At 39.6% G+C, this 22,963-nt stretch overlaps 1 protein-coding gene across 5 annotated transcripts; it reads right to left on the reverse strand.

Moving 5' to 3' along the window:
- Positions 1–19: 19 nt before the first annotated feature.
- Positions 20–22,331, reverse strand: LOC111255199 (calcium-activated potassium channel slowpoke-like). Of its 5 annotated transcripts, XM_086976484.1 has the most exons (5): positions 21,915–22,331; positions 16,063–16,124; positions 13,091–13,108; positions 12,299–12,322; positions 20–5,509 (listed from the first exon to the last, which is right to left on the reverse strand). In XM_086976484.1, exons 1-5 carry the CDS (start codon positions 22,323–22,325, stop codon positions 5,425–5,427), a joined length of 600 nt encoding a protein of 199 aa, XP_086832610.1. In that variant the 5' UTR covers positions 22,326–22,331; the 3' UTR covers positions 20–5,424. The 5 variants fall into 5 exon arrangements, with proteins under 5 accessions (XP_086832610.1, XP_022672640.1, XP_022672643.1 ...); XM_022816905.2 differs by lacking the exon at positions 12,299–12,322; XM_022816908.2 differs by lacking the exon at positions 12,299–12,322 and having other exon boundaries at positions 20–6,751.
- Between the last annotated feature and the right edge of the window lie 632 nt (positions 22,332–22,963).

The raw sequence follows: 22,963 nt of genomic DNA on the forward strand, positions 1-22,963 counted from the left end.
TGAGAGAGAGAGAGAGAGAGAGAGAGAGAGCAACACTGTGTACGTGTTTCAGAATTGAGCCGAGAGAATGTCGAAAAAGTGTAATGTCTGCCTACTAATACAATGGATATGCCACAGGCAGACTGCAGTACGAGAGAAATGAACCTCTGCGTACGCGAACGACCATTAAAGCTACTACGGAAAGGTTACTTGCTCTGCTTAATGTATAAGCCTCCTTGGATCACTGCCAGATTGCTGATACGATCCAGCCATTTTTTGGATTGAAGCCCAGTTCCTGCCTCCGAGCAAGAGGCCAGCGACTGTTGAAGACGAGCACTGGCATCGGTGCAGCAGATCAATCGGCTTCAAGGGAGGACATCTTGATCATGCTTGCACCTACTCTATGTTATTAATTTCATTAACTATATTCACTTTCCGCCTTATTTCTATATACGAATAACATCTAAAAAATCCGGTTCCGCCGTGGACGATCGTGCAGACTGTACCAAATGAATAAATTTTGTTATATACGATTATGATTATTTCTGCCGGAACGCGTTTTTTTTCCAAACCTCAACCTGAGGTGCCTCATAAATTCCCGCTGTGAAATCCCACATGTTTAGTATTGTTACAAAGGCAATGAGATGCGCCCACTCTGCCTTATATGTGTTTCTCAAACAATGTTGGCGCACAGTAGCACCTTCACTGAAATATATTCGAGTAGTAGCGTACTGAAGTGTTTTCGCTGACAGACATGAAATAAATATTTCCGTGGATTCGGTGGTACTAATGGTTGTATTCTCTAAATGGACAAGCCTAAAGTTGAAAGTGAAGCAGACATTTGACGATATAACATATTATACGTTAGTGCTGAATAAACGAGCATGTAATTATTTGGTATAGGCACGAAGCCAAACTGACATATCTTTGCGGGTAAGCAGATATATTGATTGCTAACGTGCACGTTCACGTAAACACAAACAGCACGGACAACGTATATAATACGAGGATATCTAGTATGAGATAACGTTTTAGTACGATTCTCGGAGTGGCATTTGTCGCTGTTTTGACAATCTGGCTCAGCCATGAGTGGTAGCACTAAGTCCGAATCGACCGTTATCACAATTGTTATTACTATGGCTTTCCTTTCAAAGAAAAACCACTGTGTGATGCTTGATTTTTCACAGTGAGGCAATGATAGACTCGTACAAATTCGACAGTAAGAAATAGTTGTGTTTATGGTGCGCGCTATACAACTCCACAATCGTTGTATTAATATTGAACACCCGGAAAGGATGTTCGCTAACGGAGCGACAATCTGAGCTACGAGCTGAGGTCGCCGGCTCTGAAGCGGTCTTAAAAAACCGTCGCATCGATTTTGACCTAGTGGCTCAAGCCTTTTGAGGGAATTAAGGGATGCAAATTCAGAGAGAGATTACATTTATTGCGTGAAACGTGAACGAATTCCCTGAACCCTTCACGTTTCACTTTATTTCAATTCTTTTACAGATACTGTTTAGATAAATAAAAATGTGTACATACGTGTTGGGCAAGCTAAATTATTTCAATGTATAGTTCGAGTTTAATTACTTCGGCTCATTAAGGGTAGCCAACATTTCAACGGGCCATAGCGACTATAATTGAAGAAGAAACAAGAATATACATCCCAAAACAATTAATTTTACGTGACTGAACCGTGGCGATAACGTTCCACCTACGGCCAGACGTACTTTACATTTCGCTTTACATTTGCAGCTAATTTACTGCGTTGGGAAAGTCTGTTTTTGAATGTTTCAAATTTGAAAAAGCTTACTAGAATCGACTTGACAAATTATAAAATTCAATGAAATTAACTAAGTACTATCAGAAATATTGCAGTAAGGTAAACGTTTCGATTAAAGCATCGATGCTGTCTTTGTGCGGGAACATATTCCCAAGTGTATTGGTTTCGCCCATAGGGACGTTCGTCTGTGTAATAGGGGACCCCGTTAGAATTTAGTATCGGTGGCAGGTTGTTTGCGTTCGTTTGTACTATCTCTACGTTCATACGTTAAAACTGTTGTATATTTTGTGTTGTACGAGAAAGGTTTAACCGCACCGACGACTCTTCTCTTTAACCTCACATTAAATAGAATAGCATAGAGACTAATGAAAATGACGAGAATCCTGTGTTCTAATAACACCTATATGTTTGATCTAATAATATGATGCAAGGGCTTACAAATCAAAACGGTGTTAGCAAAATACACAGTAGACCCTTAGGTCAATCTAGACGGACTTAGCAGTCTCCTGTGCATCTATACGTGACTCAACGCAACAGTTGGCTGCCAAGTATTTCTGCATCAAAGATAATGTGCTGCGTTGTCTATGACACGGACGTTAGTCGAAGACGTCGCAGTAAAACCTTTACTGTTTCTTTTTCTTTAGAGAACTGAGTTTTCTAACGAAGATCATTTGGAGAGTATTCGTTATAAACAGTAGTTCATATGTATAACTGTAGTTTATAAAAGGCATTGCAGGGGGGCCTTATCCTATGCCACTAGCATCATGCGCACGGTATCAACGACCTTATGCACGGTCAGCCTTCTTTGTTTCCACCATGCAATTATATCTGGTGACAATCATTTCTCTATCACCATAAGCATTTTCTGCAAAACTTCCTAAAAAACAACTCTAGACATATGCTGAATGAGTCTTCCAGAAATGCGTATAGATTCACACAGAAATGCAACCATGTATACACACATAGCCAATTATGTGTGTCTCTTAATGTAAAACTCCACGACGTTCTATCGTTGGTGTGGCGATGGGTTCGGTCTAACGCTGACCTGTAACCTGAGGCAGGCCCAGCAAGCCGAGATAGGATTTTCTCCCACTGTTGCGAGAGCTAGCCATAAGTAAGGGTTGCTAATCCGGAATTATAAGAACCATCACGCCCTGGACGGAAAACTAAATTCTGAATTTTCCTTCACTGTTGCGGCCTGTTTTCTCCGTCTGTCAGATCTGAGTGGCACCAATCCAAAAACTTTTGACCCTTGATCCTTGTGACGTTTAGTCCAATTGATCTAACTGCTGGATATTTTTTTCACGTGCCATAGTCAACAAGTTGGACTTACTTTAGCAGGTGTTAACAAATGTACGTGCATCATGGCTGTGGTCTTTCGAAGTAGAGGATCGCATGTGTGGTCTCACTAATAGATACCGGGTCTTGCACCCTAGCAATTAAAAAAGACTTGCTCAGCGCGTCCAGTCCTTCGTACACAAATATGTTATCGGATTATTATTAATATGTGAATTAGGCAATCAACTAAAGGGTATCTAATCAAGACGAAACTTTCATTAATAGCGACTGGGACCTGTGAGCTCAAACAGAGCAAATTTTTATGATCAAATATGTGATGATTTTGGGTACACAAATCTAACTTTAATTAGTTACTCCTACTACTAGAGGTAATTAGTTACTCTGCGAAGTTCATTGAATGTCGTACCATAGGAATTGTCGTGTTTCGTTTTCAGGTGTTGCCATAATAACAATAAGCACCCGTGATATAGTCGCTAGTTTTTGCTGATAATTAAATACGGCACATACTGAGACCTTGAAACGCATCGGCAAACATTTATCCATGACTGTACACCGCTCACTGGTACTACTTCAAGCTCTCCAGAGGATGATAGCATGAACATTGCAGCCTCGTATCAGAAGTGCAGCTCCAAAAAAGTCATAATATCAGCTAACGATAAGCACTTAAAAAAGTCCCCAGTTCTTAAATGCGTCCCACGTGGTCCATTCAACTAAATAAATTAGTAGTAAAACAACAACGAATGCTCGATTAGTGCTGCCATAAGTATCCAGAAAGGCGCTGTTTTTATCTGCGCCTAATCACTCAGCAAACATCCAAGCTACTTTTTCTCTTCTATCGATGATTAATATCAATCAGTATACATTACATAGTAAAGGTCTGCGCTATTTCCACCTTCTCATATAGATTTACTATGTAATCCTGCGTTAACTACGAGTGACATGGTAGCAGTGAAATGCATATCTGTTCCGGTATTCAGTGTTGAACAAATGTTCAGCATCTGCAGCAGCAAATGGTGAGAAAAAAAGGTTCAAATACCAGTGAAGTTGACCATACTGAGCCTCTTCGATTCCCTAGAGTCAAATCCATATAGTCTTCCTTTGGCCTGAGCCATCGATACGTATATGAAACGCAATTATTTTTTGCTCGAAATATTGTCCGCTAGAAGTCCTGTTTCGATTACTATCAATATAAGAGAAAAAGGACTGATATATAACAGTGAATTAAGTATTATCGTGACTATTCATAGTCATGTTCAATGTTCAATTTCAACAGAACCCTTTAGAAGATTAGAGAGAGCCGCAGTGACTGTCGTTTGTTTTGGCTGATTTCCGGACCAGATATTATAGCAGTATAGCGCTATTGCAGTAGTTGGTAAAAAAAAAAAAATAAGTTCTGTCTATCTAAGGCTCTAAGAATGCATCATTGTTAAGTGACATTTCCCTTACGATGACCTTCGGCCTGTCACTTGATTGCAATAGCGGTGACGACCTGAGCGAATTGACCATCACTTTAGCTTACAGTTGCGTTCTTCATAGAGTGTTCTCTCTCTCACACTACAAAACGCGGATGACGTAACGAACTTATAACTGTATGAGCAATGAAGTTGGTAGCCGGTGCCACTCTGCTTGTTACTGACGTTCCTTCGGTCAAGCACATTCTTGTTGGCGTCAAGTTTGCGTTAACTGATCAACGTGTTTTTTTTTCCTTATTATTAATTACGACACTTATTGAAATGCCTTCTGCTTTTCTCAGAAAAATAACTGAACTAACAGAAAGCTCTAGAATATCTCGTTTTAACATAAAAGTGGCAGTTTTCGCCAGGGACCATAGACGCTAACCCAGCGATTAAATTAAGCTTTGATGGAAATGACGCGATCATTAGTCAAATCTGGGAGCTTTCCGAAACTTTGCATTTTATAGTTATATAGAAAACTGCCATTGTTATTGTGTATTCGTATTTATGTTTAAAGCATTCGTTATTTGATTATGGTATATGAGTTTCATTTACGTCGATGTGACTGACGAGATTTAGAAGCCGGGGCATATAAAGCTGGACAACGTTTTTGTTTTCTGTTAGTAGATTCTGTCAAGTTTTGCTTTGATTTAAATGAGAGAGAGAGAGAGAGAGAGAGAGAGCGGACAAGGACGAGTAAAGAAAAGTTGAAAACGCCACTTTTTCGTTTTATCGATCATATTGTTTTTCAGAAGATCTGATCGATTCGTGCTAGATAACGAGACAATCGAGCTCCGGGGCGCAGCGGGCTCAGATCGACCTTTTCGAATTTGAATGGGGTAACTGACGACGGTCGGATGTGGCAATGACCGATCAAAGAATAGATCGATACATCGAGAAGAAGAAGACTTACTTTACGGTCTGATCAGCAGCTGTTAAGGATGTAGCGCTTGTAGTTCGCTGGTCGAACTGCGAGGGGTCGTGGATGCCGCCACTGTGCCGATAACGCAATGGTAGTATCAACATCAGCGCCAGCAGCGGTGGCAGCGCCAGTTGAAGCAGAAACGCATTTCGAATCGTGACCACCGTCATCATAGCGTCAGCATCATCAAGAGCAGCAGCAGCAGCAGCAGCAGCAACAGCAGCAGCAGCAGCAGCAGCAGCAGCAGCAGCAGCAGCAGTAGCAGCAGCAGCAGCAGGAGCAGGAGCAGCAGGGCGTCCAGGTTTGTTCAGGAACGGAACGAACAGCGGACGCGAAAACGAAATCACCAGAAGGAGCAACAATGATTTTCGTCTATCGAATTATTTTTCCGAATATCTTGTCGTCAAATAGTCAACGAAGAAGGACAACGGGCATTCGTGGGGCTAGGAGAAGAGTAAGAAGGTGAACGAGCCAAAGGGATTATACTGGTCACAACAAATACTGAATAGTTGAATGAGGTTAGATGAATGAACGCGTCAGGATAAAAAAGTAGGTATTAGCCAAAACGAAATTAGAGGCAAATACTAAAGGGTCTAAACAAGGGATACTTAGCTACAGGATAAAAGGGTCAGAATATGTCATATACCAGGATTCACGATTGAAAAGGTTCAGATATTAAATAATCGCAAAATGAGAAGGTCACGAATATAACGATAAACAAACGGGGATACTGATCTTGCTGTGGCTTACATTATATACACATATGTAGATATTGATAGCAGTGAGAGGTATATGAGTGTCACTCCAGCTATCAGTACTGGAATAGATAAGGTTAAAGGTATTGTGGACAATTGGAGATAACGCTGAAATTGATACGGCGATTTGTTTTCAACTGCTTTTCGAAATCATCCATTGCATAACACAAACTAGCGGAACCTGAAGAAGGCCTGAAACTCGTGTTCTAGTCGTCGTGGCAGCAGAAGCTTCGGTGAAAAGTTCAAGTCGCGCATGAGAACATTTCTATATGTACACATGTGGAACGCGCGAGTATAGTGCATGAGACCAATCTAGCCACGCAGAGAGGACGAAGTAAAGAGATAGATTGATATGTTTATCCAACAAGCACTACTATTACGCCTCTGTTATGATTTTTAAGAATCACCACTCAAAATATCTGTTGCCATGGTCATTCGCAAGCGAAAAAATCAAAATAGAGAGTGTGAGCTCATACGATGTATCATTGTAGCTCCTGAGAAGTAAATGCTGTGGCCCGAAGGACCAGAACAGGGCTGTAAATATGCACGTTAATGCATCCTGCAAGAGAAAAACATCGATCAAAATAAGAACATGCACTGAACATAACCGTAAATTGCTCTGTATTATTTTTCTATTATATGCATTCGTAAATAACCTCGTGCCAACATGACAACGATCGTAAAATAGCACATGCACGAACACTGATATTTAGATAATTATATTCTACTGATTAACTTGTTCACAGTAATTAGCTTCGTACATTTATCACTATACACAGCACCGCCCCTAGATAATTGAACAAAACGCTCACGTCCACTTTATTGCGGGCATAAATGTCGATACAGCCTCTGTTGTACACAAATACCCACCAAAAATGTCCAGGAGAGTCATATATTTGACGCGTTTCATAAGAGTGCTAGTAATACAGAATAACGGCCTGGTGCCTAAAACTTTGCAAATACACAGAAACATAGCTACGCGCGAATATAGTATAATAAATAGGAGAAAGATACTGCGTGAACACAGGTAAATTATTATATATTCAGATGTGTATGTTCTCATTGGCAACCACTGTGCATTATATAGCTTTAGAAAATACCTACACATACACGGTTAGGCCAACGATAAGGTCCTGCAGATTGTGAAAACTATTTAATTTATGAAAGATACGTTCTTACAACGGCTATCAGCATCCTTAGGCTATGTAGAGCAGTCATTTGAGGAAGGAGTTAGCTTTGCATTACCTTTTCGATGGGTAAAACAGTAACCTGGAGTTTCCACGACTATCGGTTTCTAGAGTCCATCGGTCTTCCTGTTTATTTGTACTAAATCAAATCAAAGTGACCCATTTGTCTACTTGCGTTAAACATACAAATAAAATGAAGCGTCTTCAAGTTGATGTTGTGCCAATGGTATGATATTAATCATATTCCGCAAAACGTAGGATTTTGTGATTGTTACACATACACCCAAAAAAAATATGAAAATACGAGGATGACCGAATCACTGCAGCAGTGATTTTTTGAAACGTTATTTTAACACAATTGGTAACTTTGCCTCCACCTTAGACGTCAGTAAGCATGAATAATAGGGTCCCTGTAGCGTTGAGAGGTGGTCGATTCGCATGGTAGAGTAACTACTTTATACCTCTACATTTAAGTAATTATACTATATCGAAGTCGAAAGGTCAGGAACGTTTCAGAGAGACTCCCTGGGAAACTGAAAATATAAAAATATTTGATCTACCAAATACCACTGAGTGGTACGATCATTCCTCTCTCAGGCTCTCATTTAAAAGACGCATAAGGAAAAATTCCGAATGTTGATCCTAAATATTTGGTTTAAATTACTGGCTCTCGTTTTGTCACTTGCCTTTCCACCACTATTTATGTTTTCTGCTATTTTTTTTTATCGTTTATCGGATAGCTACAATGATCGATGGTAGACAAGTGGCTGGAAGTGGTAGTTATAATACTGATCTCACAACTATTGTTATTGTGATCAGAGACGTATGTCGGACAAGTAAACTTTTATCGGCCGATAGCGGCCAGTCAGTTGATGTGGCCTTCGCCGATTATTGTACTGTCAATTGGTCCTGTAACTGTTGCCCCGCCCACTTCTCGCCGGCCGATCCATAATTTCATACAAAACAGTTGATCGATGGTAGTGTTTCATTTATCTCGATGTTGCAACCCCTTGTTATCCAAAACCGCTTGATGAGTCCGACAGATGTCAACCATTGTTCCACTCTTTACCTTCATGTTAACCATAGTTTGAATTGAAAGATTCCATAAAAAGTGAGTATTTATAGTTGATGTATGCACCACCCAACAAACGATCTTGTTGACTGGGTTAACGAGATTAGCCTACTGTGTGCCGACCATAATTACGTACGTCAGTAGTGCACGTGGCACAGACCAAAGTTGGAAACAAGGTTTAGGTAAACCTACTTTTGGAAAAACGAGATTAACTTGCTGGTCTCATGACATTGACGGAGTTTATGACACACGCTTGAGAGTTACGCGACTTTGTAAACCATGTATACACTATGGACGCCGCTAGTCTTACGAAAAAAAGCGATTTGAACGGGGCAAAAGGCAGGATCACAGAAGTCTAAAAAGGAATTGGAAGGAGAACTGTTTTAGTCGTACCAAAAGCGAGGTAGCCTGTAGAGAATCGTATGATGAGTAAACGGCGTTGGGAGACTTGATCGATAATCGAACACAGTTTGATGGCGCTAGGGCTGGGTGTATATCTACTTGTGAGCGTGTGTGGGTGGCTGTGTGTGCGTGTGCGTGTGTATGTGTGTGCGTGTGCGTGTGTGTGTGTGCGTGTGCGTGTGTGTGTGTGGGGGGGGGGGGGGGTATTCAAGCGAGTATGATTCGGTCGGTTACACGCTTCCCTACAGATAGCCCTGCTAATACTGCATGCAACCATTTACTAGCGTTTGGCTTATCTTAGCTTTGCGTACGAAACCATGCCCCTCAGTTGCACGCCCACCGGCCAGCCGGACAGCTCGTACGCAACCCCAAAATACGAAAAAGTGGAAACGAGAGAAGAAGATAGGGGGGCAAACAACCCATAACGTCACACGGACAACAATGTACACGGTATTGCTCGGCACTTCTCTTTGAGCCTTCCTCGCGGAGTTCTCCAAATCGGATTTTAAACTTTTAGGTCCCTAAAAATAGGTTTGAATGCTTTCTACGCTTGTATTGCATTACCGTCGTAGTAACAGCTGAATACTAAAGTACACAAATCTACTAAAAAAAAAGTATCCAACTTGCGACAAACTTTTCGAACTGCAATGACGCTGAAGAATCACGGTTCTATAAAGCGAAATTAATTGATAGATCAACGCATGAGAAACATATTATTATTGAGCACTTACAAAATTGCGGTACTTCGTTTAGTATTTGATTTAAAAACTTGGAGGTATTGTTATCGACAAACGCTGGACGAACAGATAGTGTTATTATTCCCACCAGACACAAGCGATCTCAGAGTTACTTAGTAAATCGACCGTCAACAACAGCTAATAGGATCTATGTGTATCCAATTTAAAACCTTGTCAAAACAGGCTATGGAAATTAATTTTCGTAAGTTTCCTGGCCACCTATATATTTGAAGCAACCAATCAAGAATCTCTGTTACTCATGAGTCCAAAACTACTTTTTTAATGCTCGCCGCATTTCTAATTACAAGGGGAAGGGCACAAATGTAGACTTACAGATTAGGAAAAAATGCTTTAAGGGTTAGCGGTTAAAGATAATGGTTGCACCGAAACTATTTGCAGATTGCAACTTTTACTTGGTATGCATTTATTACTCGATAAGGGGGATGACCGTGACAAAATATCGATAATTTGCAATTGCAAAAACAATTATAGATAGACGTAAAGGGTGCGAAGTTCTTTGTTCTCATCTACCTATTGATGCCGTTAATATGGTTATATTTCTCAAATCGAAACTGAATATTATGACAGCTGAGTCGCACGAGACCAGAACCGTTGAGGTGTCCCACCTCGATTTACTCACGAATATTGTTTTTTTCATTTTGTCATATCATCATTGTGGTAAAATTTTATTTCAGTCAGTGTAACTAAGCAACTTGTACGAACAGTGATCCGCCGTGAAGATTCTAAGTGTACTGAATAATTGGAAGCCAGCCATGAAATAGTTCTGTGTACTGCTGTATAAACTATGAAGGCTGCGAAGTTATACAGTACCTATACAAATACTGGAGATCTTGCGTACTATAGATCATCAGCTACTAGACGACGTCATCGTAAGAGTTGTGTGCTTATCTGTGTGCCTGTGGATCTTCTACCTTTGCTTCTACTATAGGGCCAGAATTCTAACAGTTTTACGTCAACTGATCCAACCCAGTTTACTTCATCGCCTCCCCCCTATTCCGTGTTCTGGCAGACCGCCACAACTATGCGCTGAAGTACTAACGAAGATCAAACGAAGGATCTATAACTATAAAATGTATATATAGCACTCAACTCAAGTAAGTCACGCTATAGGTGTACAAGTACGCGAGAGTGAGCGCGTGAGAGAGATAACGATTTGGAAGGCTACAATTATACTAGATAAAATCTAAACTGAAAAAAAAAAAAAGCTTAAAACGGTAGTTGCTATCAAGGACACAGTTATGGTAAATGCTTGAACAAAAATGAGAGAAGAGTGTTGATATTATTATATTCGTGTACATTATATCAATTTACTATGAGTTAATGTATTTGCTGGTTTCTATTGTAGCTCATCGTTAAATTCAACGATTGATTAAGACAGCTAGCCACATGTGGTATTATAGGACAAAAACCAAGCTGATCCTTTCCTTTACCTTGCTGTAGTGTAGTTCGGGCCTATTCTGGTATGTGGTGTACCCTGTTTCCTATATCATATCCCTTAAGATGGTACTTATGTGCGCCGATAGAAAGCAATGTACGGACTAGGAGGACTGCACTACGTCCGTTGAAAAGCGGAAACCTAATTGAATGGTCGATTCTGTGCTTCACGCGACCGTTTTATCTGATTGCTGATGATAAATAATAAAGAAATACAGCCTATATGCGTATATACGTAGTACAGCGTTAGACTTCTCTGAATAATATTCAAGCTAATTACACCCATGAAATTATGTGATTGAAAAAACTATTTATGTGAGTGCACCAAGCAAACGAAGACGCAAAGAAAACTATAAATCTAAAGTAACCTATGAAACGACTATAGTAACGGCTTAATTACAACTCAGATCAAAGTTACCACTGTCAATAACGAAGTGTTACAACACCGATATCAAACAAGACAGATGGAGATATGGATGCCTACACAACGGAGATACGTTCGCTGAGATGCACGGACTAAACCTTTGAAGGAGTGCAACAGGAGTATCAAGCGATCTATGAATCATATATATATATATGTTCGAGGATAGCAGTAGCGACCACATCAACAATAGGAAATAGCTCGCCAGGCAAACCGTTTGAAATCAACTATCCAGTTGCTTTTCTGGGTAACTACAAAATTTACGCTATTAATCATCAGAATAAAATCAACCATCGAGCGAGCACAATAAATTCATATCAATCAACCATCATCCGGTTAGCAATAGCACCACGATGTTTGTTGTTGGGCAATAGTCATCAAATGAACCATCACATCAGCAGCATTTCCAACTCTTTTATCAATAACTGGCTTCAGGTAACTAAATATAAAAGGCATAATAATAAATAGGAAGGAAGATCAATTGGCTATTTAATCGGACAACACGTCGAATAGGAAGGTTTTAAGGGAGTCTTGGTTGCACAAAGTAGGATTCGTTAAGAGCGTGTGGTGCACGCCAAGATGTGCCACACTCGTCGCCCACAGCCGCAACGAAGCAGATTTGTACGATACAATGCCAATCAAAGCAACACTGTTCTTCGTACAGATAGCAGACGCCAGGGCAGCAGTGTCCTAGAGGTTTTTGCTTGCTTGCTTGCTTGCTTTGGGAATATTGCTGTCGGAATGGGAAACAAACTGGGAGTTTTTGCTTGCACACGTTCGTATACCAATCCACTGTACACGCCTGCACACAGCGTTCTTCAGCTGTACTTACTGAGAATGCACTTGAGTGCTATAGCTGCTTGGGGCCGTCATCAGGGACGGATCGCCGACAGGAGTCATGCCATAAATGTACAATGGTTACAGCAACCTTGTTAAAAATATCCTGACTATCTTTGACAAAAAAAAAATCTATAGTATTTCGTCTATAACTAACTTATATAGTACGAAACTCATACAAGAATTACTCTCTTCGAAAGCAAGGAAAAGCGAAACAACCTTTCTTCAGTATATCAATAAGCAATCCAACATATTTCGCATGTTATCTTAAAATTACTCCCACATAATGAATCATTTGTAGCAACAAAACAATACATATGAATAGTAACTACGACCACATAACTGAAAAAAACGGGTTTTCCGGCCGGTTCTCGCAAAAGCCAAACTCGAAGGCATAGACAGTGCTATAGCCTTATCGATTTTGGACTTTCTGAACTAGAAGAATAACGATTACTAAGTGTGCTTGCTAATGCTATCAACGTTTGGGTCAAATCGGGCACACAGACACTAAGTATTTAGTTTGTCGAAGATCATATAAAGCTGTACGTAGTCTCTTAGTATATAATGATGGCTACAGCGTTTCAGTCTGTTTCTCAGTCTGTCTGCTACGATAGAAAATAATGAATCATTTAAGCAGAGTATTCGCTAGACATGAGCCTTTACATTGAAAAGAGAGAAGCCAATGTATCATATCACGAAAGAGCTTCAAAAAAAAAAACCCTCAAAACAAGTTGTGATTTTCATTAAAACATCAATAACCCAATATTAGAGAAAGTACGTTACTCACGTTTTACTTGCTCCGGTTCTAACGGTGGGTTGCATGAAAGACAAAGCTAACGTTATTATCATTGTTTGTCAAATTTTTCTGTGAAAGAAGTTACACGAGGCAACCTAAACGAAATCGATCCATCTAGCTCCGATAGTGCAGCCCATCGAAATATACGCAGATGTTTTTTACATTTATTTAAGAAAAAAAAAAAAAAAAAAAAGTATTAGACCACAATTCATCCGCAGGTTCGAACCACTGCCGCTAGACTTTCATCGAATGCTACTGTTTGCGAAAATTAGCTTCAAACCATCCTTTTCCCATGGAAAATTCCTATTTGATAGATTTCTGAATTTTAAGAAATCTAGCAAACATGCGTTACATCTGTCCCTGAAAATAAATTCGTTCGATTTGTGAGATGTTTTTGCCTGTAAATATCCTAAAATATATAGATCATCCTGGAACATTTCTTACGGCCGCATTGATTAATTGGTTAATTCATAATTGCTTAACCAGTAATGGCTGTAGTAATAATCGCTTGTTTTATTTTCATGGTTAGAAATAACTTGGTTTTCTTTTTTTTGATAAAGGATTGAAAATGACGAATATTCCCACAATCGCTGAAACGAAAAAAAGAATGTAATTTGTTTTATTAAATTAAAATGTTTTATGGAGTTTGGCAGTTACTGTATCATTCGTATTTAGCACGTAAATGGAAAATATCATCAAGAAACTATCTGAAATACCGAAGAAGCTTAGCGTTTGGATACGCGCTATTGTCGTATTTTGGGAAGGGTGAGTTGTTTCATAGCGAGAACTTTACGGCACATACAGTCCAAGATAATTACGTTAAATGTAAAAAGCCTCAAATCATCCGATCAAAAAATCAATCTTAAGAAAATATCTGCAAGGTAATGTTCTGCCTAATATCAGAAGGTCGATATTATGGAAAAGGTCTCAAAGACCTTTTCTACAAAGAAAAAAGTTTGTTTTAGGATTTCTAGGATGGTGTCACTAATGGACGCGCCTTGACTTTGGTGGCTAACTTCGCACTTTTTCCGTAAATTCAGTATACATCGTCGATGATCGATAATCGATCCTGTGACATACAACTTATGTTAAAATATCTACGAACGCGCAATGCGCTATGCATGTACGGTATCCTATTAAGCATGTATTGGAATGACGGTGACATCGCTTGCCGCAACGACTGCGTTCTATTCGAGTCTTGTTTTTTGTGACAGGTGGTAAACGGGACGCCTTTTCAATGAAAAGAAAGCTCCGGCCCAAATTTACACGATTTTGCAAATTATTATTGCTACATTTTTCTGACATTAATCATCGTTTTCAACACTGGTCCAAGCTGGTCTGAACAGAACCAGAAGACACCCCTTGCTAATTATCAGACACCTGCCAATTTTTTACCAACTATTTTTCAAAATGACGTAGTATAAAGCTTATAATGCAAAATAAATAAGACGTAGGAGAGCCACATGGCTTACGTTTTCATTGCTCGAGAATCGTTCATAGTAAATCAAGTCTGACCTAATGCAAAATTAGCTCATAGATCTAACTAGATGAACAGTTGTGAATCCGCAAATATATTCACATATCACCCTCTGCCAACAGTAAAGAAATGTCGGTGTTTATTATTTTCATTGTTGAATATATATCTATCCTTCAAGCATTGTTTAAATCATTACAAAAGTATAGAATTTAGGTAAATACTAAATAGAGCTGCTAGCACTTGTCCAAGATATTGTCACAGTTGTTTTGACGTAACCCAGCAGAAAAGCACGTCTATTGGAGGCGGACATCTTTTTGCTCAATTTTTAATGGCATCAAACGCGATAAAGAAATACATCTAGGATCCATCGATTTCTTGGTTGGTTTCTACTTTGCTTGAAGAACTTCAAACTGGGTTGCATATATGTGCACCTCAGCCCCGAATGAGAAGGTATTAAGTATAATAAAAATGAACTACTATTTTGAAAAGTTATGAAATAGCTCTCACTCGAAAAAACTATGTGCTCCTACACATTTTCATTCGAAGTCAAGTACTTCGTGTACTTCGGGGTGCTTGCTGCAATGGCACAAAGATAATGATAGCGAATCTAGACAACGAAGGCCGACACGCATCCGTTAGATGTGCACCCGTATGTTTTAGATGATGAACTGAAGACAGCTAGTTTTTTGTTCACGAAGACCTCCAGAGTATGACGCAAGGTAAAGTATCGCATGTTGAATTATTTAGGATAGCTCAATTTGGGTAAACGCTCCCAGAAGACGTTTCGGAGCGATTCGTGCTTTTTCAACGAACGGTTTCTATTTTTTTGCGGTAAAAGTCGTTTTCTTTTTTGAACCACAGTTTGAAACAGTAAATTACGCATAATGTTTTTGTTATCATCCCTAGCGCCTCGGTTGTTGTCGTTGCGCGTTTTACTCTCTGTACCTCAGGTTAGCAGGCCGTTGGCGTATCGTAACGTCATAAGTACGGATAAAGCTATTTGTGAAACGCAAATAAAATCCTGCCTCGCTACCTTGAAGTTCGCACGGCAACTACAGAACTTTGAAACAGTGAGGTAAAACTGACCCTGACTAGCTCTGGCCCCTATCTGCTTGAATCATTATCTATTTGACTGCAATGGAACAAGCTAATCGTGATCTACTACAGTTAACTGGCAATCATGTTAGCTAGCAAGAGAGGGTATTTGTCAGTGCCGAACAATTTTGTATATGCAATAAATGTATTATTAAATTTAGAAAATATAAACATTAGGAAAAAATTTAACTATTTCTCTACACAAAAGAGTTATGATCGCTTCGGCACTATACACGTTCAACAAATAGCTTAGAACATTGACAACTGAGAGATGAAGGTTCGATTGTCTACATCAGAACACGGACCTCGAGTATCTGGAATGTATTTTAACGACACATTCGTCCATATTGCTTTTTATCAAATACGTCTGTTGTAAAGCACAACTACTAACCTTGAAGCGTCGATAAAGTATATGATTAAAGATGCGATGCTCAGCAGAAATACAAGGACGACCTGAAAGATATAATTTACCAATGTTAATGGTAATGATGATACTGTATTCCCAAGTAGAGCCAGTAATTAATTTTTGAATGAATAAGAGTGTGGACAATCGCACTTCATTTGCTGAAGTTTTCGTATTGGACTAAAGCTCTCCAAATCGTATCGCGACGACATTTTGAATGCATTACAGGTCGACAGTGAGCGAGCGAGCGTAATTATGCCTTCGCTGCTCGAACAGAACTCCGAGATGGGCTAATACCACGCGCTTGAATAATTTGTAAAAAAATAGCCCATATTGGGGTCGAGCCCACGGCACCTATGTAAAAATAAAATTACATTAACTTTGTAACATGCACTTCGTGTGTATCTCGTTCAGTTTCTCGTTTAGATTCTCCCTTACTCAGAGCGCCTCTATTTTAAGCATTAAGAGATGTACCTAATAGAGAGTATAAAATGGATATCCAACCATCTCGTGAGGCACTAATATGAAAACTAGACATGAACGGCCTGTGAATCAAGTGCGGAGTCAAGATTCCTTCAACACCTTCCCTGCATACAAAATATGGTCGGCATCAGACGCTTCTAAGCTTCAAAGTTCTCCAAAAATCCGCGTAAAACAATTTTACTAGGATCTTCTTCAAAGGGAAGCGTCTCCACAGGAAGAAGAGGATAAGACGAAGCCATAGTGACCGAGCCGTAGTTACGAGGCCAAACGCATACATTTCGCGGCTCCCTTAATAATGTCCAATGGCAGCCTAAAACCAGAAGCTGTGAGACACTTTGGGGAATCGGCATGTTGTGCAAAATGTTGTGAAAATACCTTCAAGCACACAGATTAAATACATATATACATATATGCTTTGTTTCTTAAACTGCATCCAAGTAAAAACAAACATTTCAACGGTTTCCCTCGTATGCGCTCGGAGTGCTATTTTTGACACTCGTGTCCATTCAAGATAACCATAATTTACCGTAATCACAGTTTAAATTCGAAGCCTAGAAACTAATCATTTTTTAAAATATTTCCTCTTTTATTTGCAAATAACTTTCGCAAAGTAGCTGTGCATGAAGCGATGTCCGCAGATGTAAACTCGTCATATGGCGACCCACGTATGCTACATATGAAAGATTTCCAACATATTTAAATCTTGGGCTATAGCAAGACAAAAGTCCAAAAATCCAAAACGATAAAAATTACAGAAAGTACAAACACGTACAAAAAGTTTAATCGTTGGAGCTCATTTCGACGAGCCAATCAGCAACTAATTTTCCCCTAATTTCTCTCACTTTCATAGCAAATGCCTAGGCGTGTCAGTGAATCTTCGAGCCTTTAACACTTAGACTCTGAACGGTTTGCTTTTTTTTTTTTTTTTTTATCGATCTTTTTAGAATTCGCATAAAAAGACAATTTCGATTACAAACGGTTTTTAACGTTGATATCCGTTTTTCAGCGCGGAAAGATTAGACTATACATAATCTTCACTCCGTTCCGCCCACTCTTTCGTGTTAAAATGAATTAGTTTTCATTTAGCGCAAAGAGGCAAGTAAACGCATAGCCGTTACGAAAAAGAGCTCGCCAAAGTTTGCCCCAGTTCATACCCCGTTTCATGTATACAGCTGGCATTGTTAATCGATCAATAATAAAACTACTGAACGCGGTCTAGACTGTTTTTATTTTTACACACTTTTACCACTCTGGCAGCTTTTGGGCAGCTCTGTGCCTGCTATTTACGTTCACAGATGTAAACTATCTATGTTCTCGAGATACGTCGATAGTAGGATATATTCTCCCACCAGTTGCCTTTTTTTAAAGCCCCATAATTACATATATATTATACTTATATTATTTACAAGGCTTATATTATAAACAAGCACGTTGAAGCTCAATTCAGGAAGAAATTGAGGTATGCCGGTGAGGTCTAACGCTTCCATCAAATAGCGAGATTGCGTGCTCCTAATTCCAGTATGAATGGTCACTAGGTCTTTTGAAGAACTCAAGATATCGGAATGCATTAATCGTTTCATTTCCTGCTAGTACCTCATAATAGCAGATGCCTTCGATATCTATTGCAGATACTACCATTACCTTATGCCCAAACTTACTCGACACTGCCACTGAACCTGATTCTCTTCAGGGCGACGTTACGGAAAGTTACGCAGACTGTACGTGGAGTACGATACAGTCTCGACAACTGGTCACCTCCTCATTAGTCTTCAACACTCTAATATACACTCTTAAATTTGCCTAAAGCGTCTTTGCCTGATGCCTTCCTTCATCGATATTCGACGAATTTTCGCGGCGCGTTGGCCTTTAAAAAACGAAACCTTTTACGCGCTACAGCGGTTTTTGGGACCAAACGACGAACTCATTTTTCCTTAAGTAAAATCAAGCAGTTTCATAAACACATTTTTGAGAGACTGGGATCCTTATTCGAGTTTTGTCCGCTGGTATAATTCAAAAGTTCACTCACAATTTCAAGCTTTTGCAGATTCGCTTAGAACAGCTTAATATACTTGTATAATACCACGCTATAAGTGCACTACAGGTTATAATATTATAGTTGTGTATGTTCTAAATGCAATTGTATCTTATATGTGGGTTCGCGTAAACATTGAGCCAAATATTTGCTCCACGTTATGTATATATATATATATATATATATATATATATATATATATATATATATGAATTAGGATCTGTTCCCATTTTGGAAAAAGTCGTGCGTGAATTATTTGATCTTGATCTAAGTTCTCATTAAATTGAGCTACAGAAGCAGAGCTGTTATGGAAATAAAAAAACCCACTCTGCATGACCGTGCTTTTACCAACTGTGATCAGCTTTGCACTACGATACACATTCCGCTTGGTTTCTCTGGAAGCATCAGCCCCAATATTTAGTAACGATGACATTTTACCTTTCCTGACATGTAACAATTATAAATATTAGAATTCAGTTTACAAAAATGTTTGTTTGTGCTTCGGGCCATAAAGTATATGATGCGGTTGATACTAGAAGTTCGTGTAGCACTACACGAATACTTCTTCAAGAATCTTGAGGTAAACACTTTTGCCCTCACCGTATCAAAATCAGCCATAGAGTAACTTGTTTCAAAAGGTCATCCATTAAGTACAATTTATGATGCTTTCATACATATGACGATTTCTGACAATTAAGTGTGATATTATAGGTTAAATATTCTGAATAACTTTTGAATTTCGTACCATAATAAACGAAATTATGAATGATAATCATATTAAATCTATATATAATGTATCTATATTTAGAATATAAGCTGTTTGACTGTTACTGCTGATTAAAGATACATCGTTTAGCTGAAAATTGGCGTTTAATAAGTCAACTTGCGGTTTCTTAAAAATGAAGGCGTCGGCGAAATCCCAAGGAAAAACATCTCTAACAAGACACTTCCTTGGTCAATCTTACCTTCGACGAAGCTATTGGAACATCTCCAAGAGTTTTTGCGTCTTCGTGATAGCGCCTTCTTTGCCTACGTTACTTGAGAACCCATGAGAGAATCTTGTTTTTAAATCTGTCATAGACACACCGTCTAAAGCTATGGCTAATGCACGTATTAAACTTAAAACTCAAACACAAGATTTAAATCTAATTTTTACTTTGATGGTTTTAGGTACTGGGGCATATAGCAGAAAATATAGGTAGCATCAGTCGAATTCCTGGACAGCCGCAAGGCTTCTGGCCAAATGCCTGAAAAACGTTTACGTAACTGACTCTTAGTTGTCCCTTTATGGTAAGTTTCGCTAGCTTTATGTAGTCGTGCCGAATCTATCAGGGGCTCAGTGGCAGTCAAAAACTGCTAAAAAAAAGAAGGGATTCCTACATGAACCGTCTTTCCTGGTTTTCGGATTTTTACTGGATACAGTGGCCTTTGTTATAATAAAGCTGCACTTAAAAATCTGGTCGTATTCGGCAAGTTTTGCTCTTTGTTGATGAAGTTAACTGGCTTATCTAACGTAGCAGTTTTGTGATAACCAGTTATGATAGTTCGCCATGTAGTAGCCTTAGACATTTTTATCTGATAAACTAAACGATTACTTTTTTAGATAAATCAGCTTTCTGTCTAATTTTGTGCCTTTACACCACACGTCTTATCTGAATAACTTTAGGTGTACGCAATCGAAACGTACATTAGTATGGAATGAGCCCAAGGTCTGGATTGCGTTTCATTCTTCGCAAGCAATCAAAAGCTAGCAGATGGATTAGCAATGAACGTAGTAGCGTTTGCGACGACAAAATACGTTTGTTTTTCGTGAGAACTTATTATTCAATTGGAGGGTCCATTACGGTAGTGTCTGCGTGTGCCGCATAGAATACGGATGACGTTTTCCGTTGACGGGGGCAAGACTAAGGCGATTAATCAAGAATTTGAAGCGACCGGTTCACTCACACGCAAAGAGGGCCAATTGAAGGGCACCTTGCGAACTATTTGAAAGCAAGAGATGCAGTTTCATTCTTACAGGATATAGTAAACTTGACAATTATCTTGAGGATTATCACAAGTCGTTGATTCGATGACCGCATATTATCACGCAAGGCACGTACTAGTGACTTCTTCGGCACGGTCCCATAGTAACTACGAATTGTTTTGATGACTTCCTTCATTTTGTTGAAACTGGGCTGATATGAAAAATTTTCCAACTGAGCGAACGATTTTGCAAGAGCAGCCGTAAATAACTTGATATTCGTGTATGTAATCTAGTTATATTGAAGTGTAGCTTACAGTTATTGCATAAACTGAAATTCAACAGATTAGAAGCACCGGACGTTAATGGGCCGCAACAAGTATCGAAGTTGATGCCACATTGATTAGCGGGACACAAAAAGATCAAGCATTTCGATACCGCTTACCGACCCGATGGGCGCTATACTCTCTCTATATATACAAACCGCTTTATTTGAATGTCTAAAAATAATTCAAAGGTGTGAAGGACCTTTTATATATATATATAATCTGATACAACTATTTTATTTTTCGATAGTAATTAAGAGAGCAAATATTAAATAACTGCACATATTTATATTAAAAGTGAAAGATGAAGTATACAGTTCACAGACAAATTGTGCACAAGGTATAAAAAAAAGTCAAAACATTAATCACTTACTAAGTTTTTCTCTTTAATGGACAAAATAAGAAGACTGTATGACAAAGTGTGTTGTGAGAAGCGTCTACGTAGCTGTGCAATGATAACGCGTTGTACAAAAGAGCTTTAGAGTAGCGTTTGAATTTTAAGACGTAAGGTCTACTATAAGCTTTGAGAGATATGCAGTTCCAAAGATCTTATTTCTCAGTATTTCATATTTACACTACCACTTAAATAGCAGGCGAGCAAAGCTGAGCAGTGACGAGATGTCATAGGTATATGTTCTATATAATAGCATATGTTACCCGATAGATGCGATTAAATAAAGAGACATGTCATGCAATGTTCAGTTTCTTAGATCGAAGCTATCATCGCCTGTAAGGCAAACAACTAAGGCCAACTACAAGGCAGAAGCTGAGCACTTTTTGAGAAGGCTCTTTCAGATATGGCTGTTTTCACCGTCATGACTCCACAACTGTTTGTTTTACTAACCATCGTGATATTCATCTGACGGTATTTATTGCTTCTTAGATCAGAACAGAAAGATAAGGTTCGTAAAGGTGTTTGCAATCTTTTGCTTGGAACTGAAGTATCTAAAGAACACTTAATTTCGTATCTAGGAGCAGTGGAGTATTGGTATAGTAATGCTTCTACTAAGAATAATGATAATAATGCATTACTTACAAGTATGCGTCCGGTGGTTGTTTGTCCCGAGATGAGTCCTCCGGCCCAATCCTTTGCCTCTGTCATAAGCCCAATCTCGGTGGCACCTTCCCCTGGCGCCTTGCGCTGACTCGCACCTTGCCCACCCGCCGCCTCCTGCGCTGCCTGGGCTGCCGCCTTAGCTTGGGCGGCTTTTCCCGCGGCGCTGGCTTTGCGTTTACGCGAGCAGCAGAGGAAGGCGAACGCACGCCAGATCAGGATAATGAAGAGACCGGCTAGGAACGTGAAGATTGACGACAGCAGGAAGCAGTACCATTTTCGCGTCTTCAGGCACTCTTCCTGTGGGCTGATGGTTGTAGTGACAGCGGGAAGGTCGCCAAGACCATCCGTGTTTGACGCATTTGACACTCCCAGCTCCTCCGACAGCGACATCCTGATAGCGATTTTGTTTAACCTGTACACGTATCTGAGCTTGTAGTTGTTTGCGTCGACTGGCTTTGCGAAATCTCCAACGACGTAGTCTTGTCGGTCGGAATACTTTCAGTGCCTTTAGATGAGCACTCTTTACCGGGGATATTTGCACTCCGACGGCTCGTGACTGTTGATCGAATAGAAAATAAGCTTTGATGTGGTATGACTTTGTTGGTGTCTTTCTTCTAGACTCTGTAATAGTAGATAGTGTTGCAGATATAAGGGCAGATGTATTACATGCCCGGAATCGTGGCAGGGGTAGAAGTTTTGAAGTCGATGGTAGGTGAAACAATATGCGACTACCTCCGCCGTCTCTCCTTAGGGCCCGTCGCACCTCTGGCCAAAAACAAAGCAACACCGGGTACTGCACGACTGCTGTCCGTGAAACGGCGCCGACAAGACTGAAAGGTGAAATGATATCGGGAACAGCCCCGGTTTTACGCACAGCTCTTTGGCTATTTTTACAAGGTTATGTATTTTCCGTCCGAGTAAAAAAGTCAGTTGGAAAAGCCGTTTGATCCGACACTGTGTGACAATTTTGATCGGTCTGCAGATTAGTATGCCTGGAAAGAAATGTGTGCCTGGACAAAACCGGAGTT

Source organism: Varroa destructor, unplaced genomic scaffold, assembly GCF_002443255.2.
Source record: "Varroa destructor unplaced genomic scaffold, Vdes_3.0 BEIS01001014.1, whole genome shotgun sequence".
NCBI lineage: Eukaryota > Metazoa > Arthropoda > Arachnida > Mesostigmata > Varroidae > Varroa > Varroa destructor.

Coding starts and splice junctions, on each gene's coding strand:
- LOC111255199 (XM_086976484.1), bottom strand. CDS start 22,325: ATGTCGCTGTCGGAGGAGCTGGGAGTGTCAAATGCGTCAAACACGGAT. Junction 16,125..21,914: donor CAACCACCGGACGCATACTT/GTAAGTAATGCA, acceptor TATATCTTTCAG/GTCGTCCTTGTATTTCTGCT. Junction 5,510..12,298: donor AGCACTCAAGTGCATTCTCA/GTAAGTACAGCT, acceptor TTATCGGCACAG/TGGCGGCATCCACGACCCCT.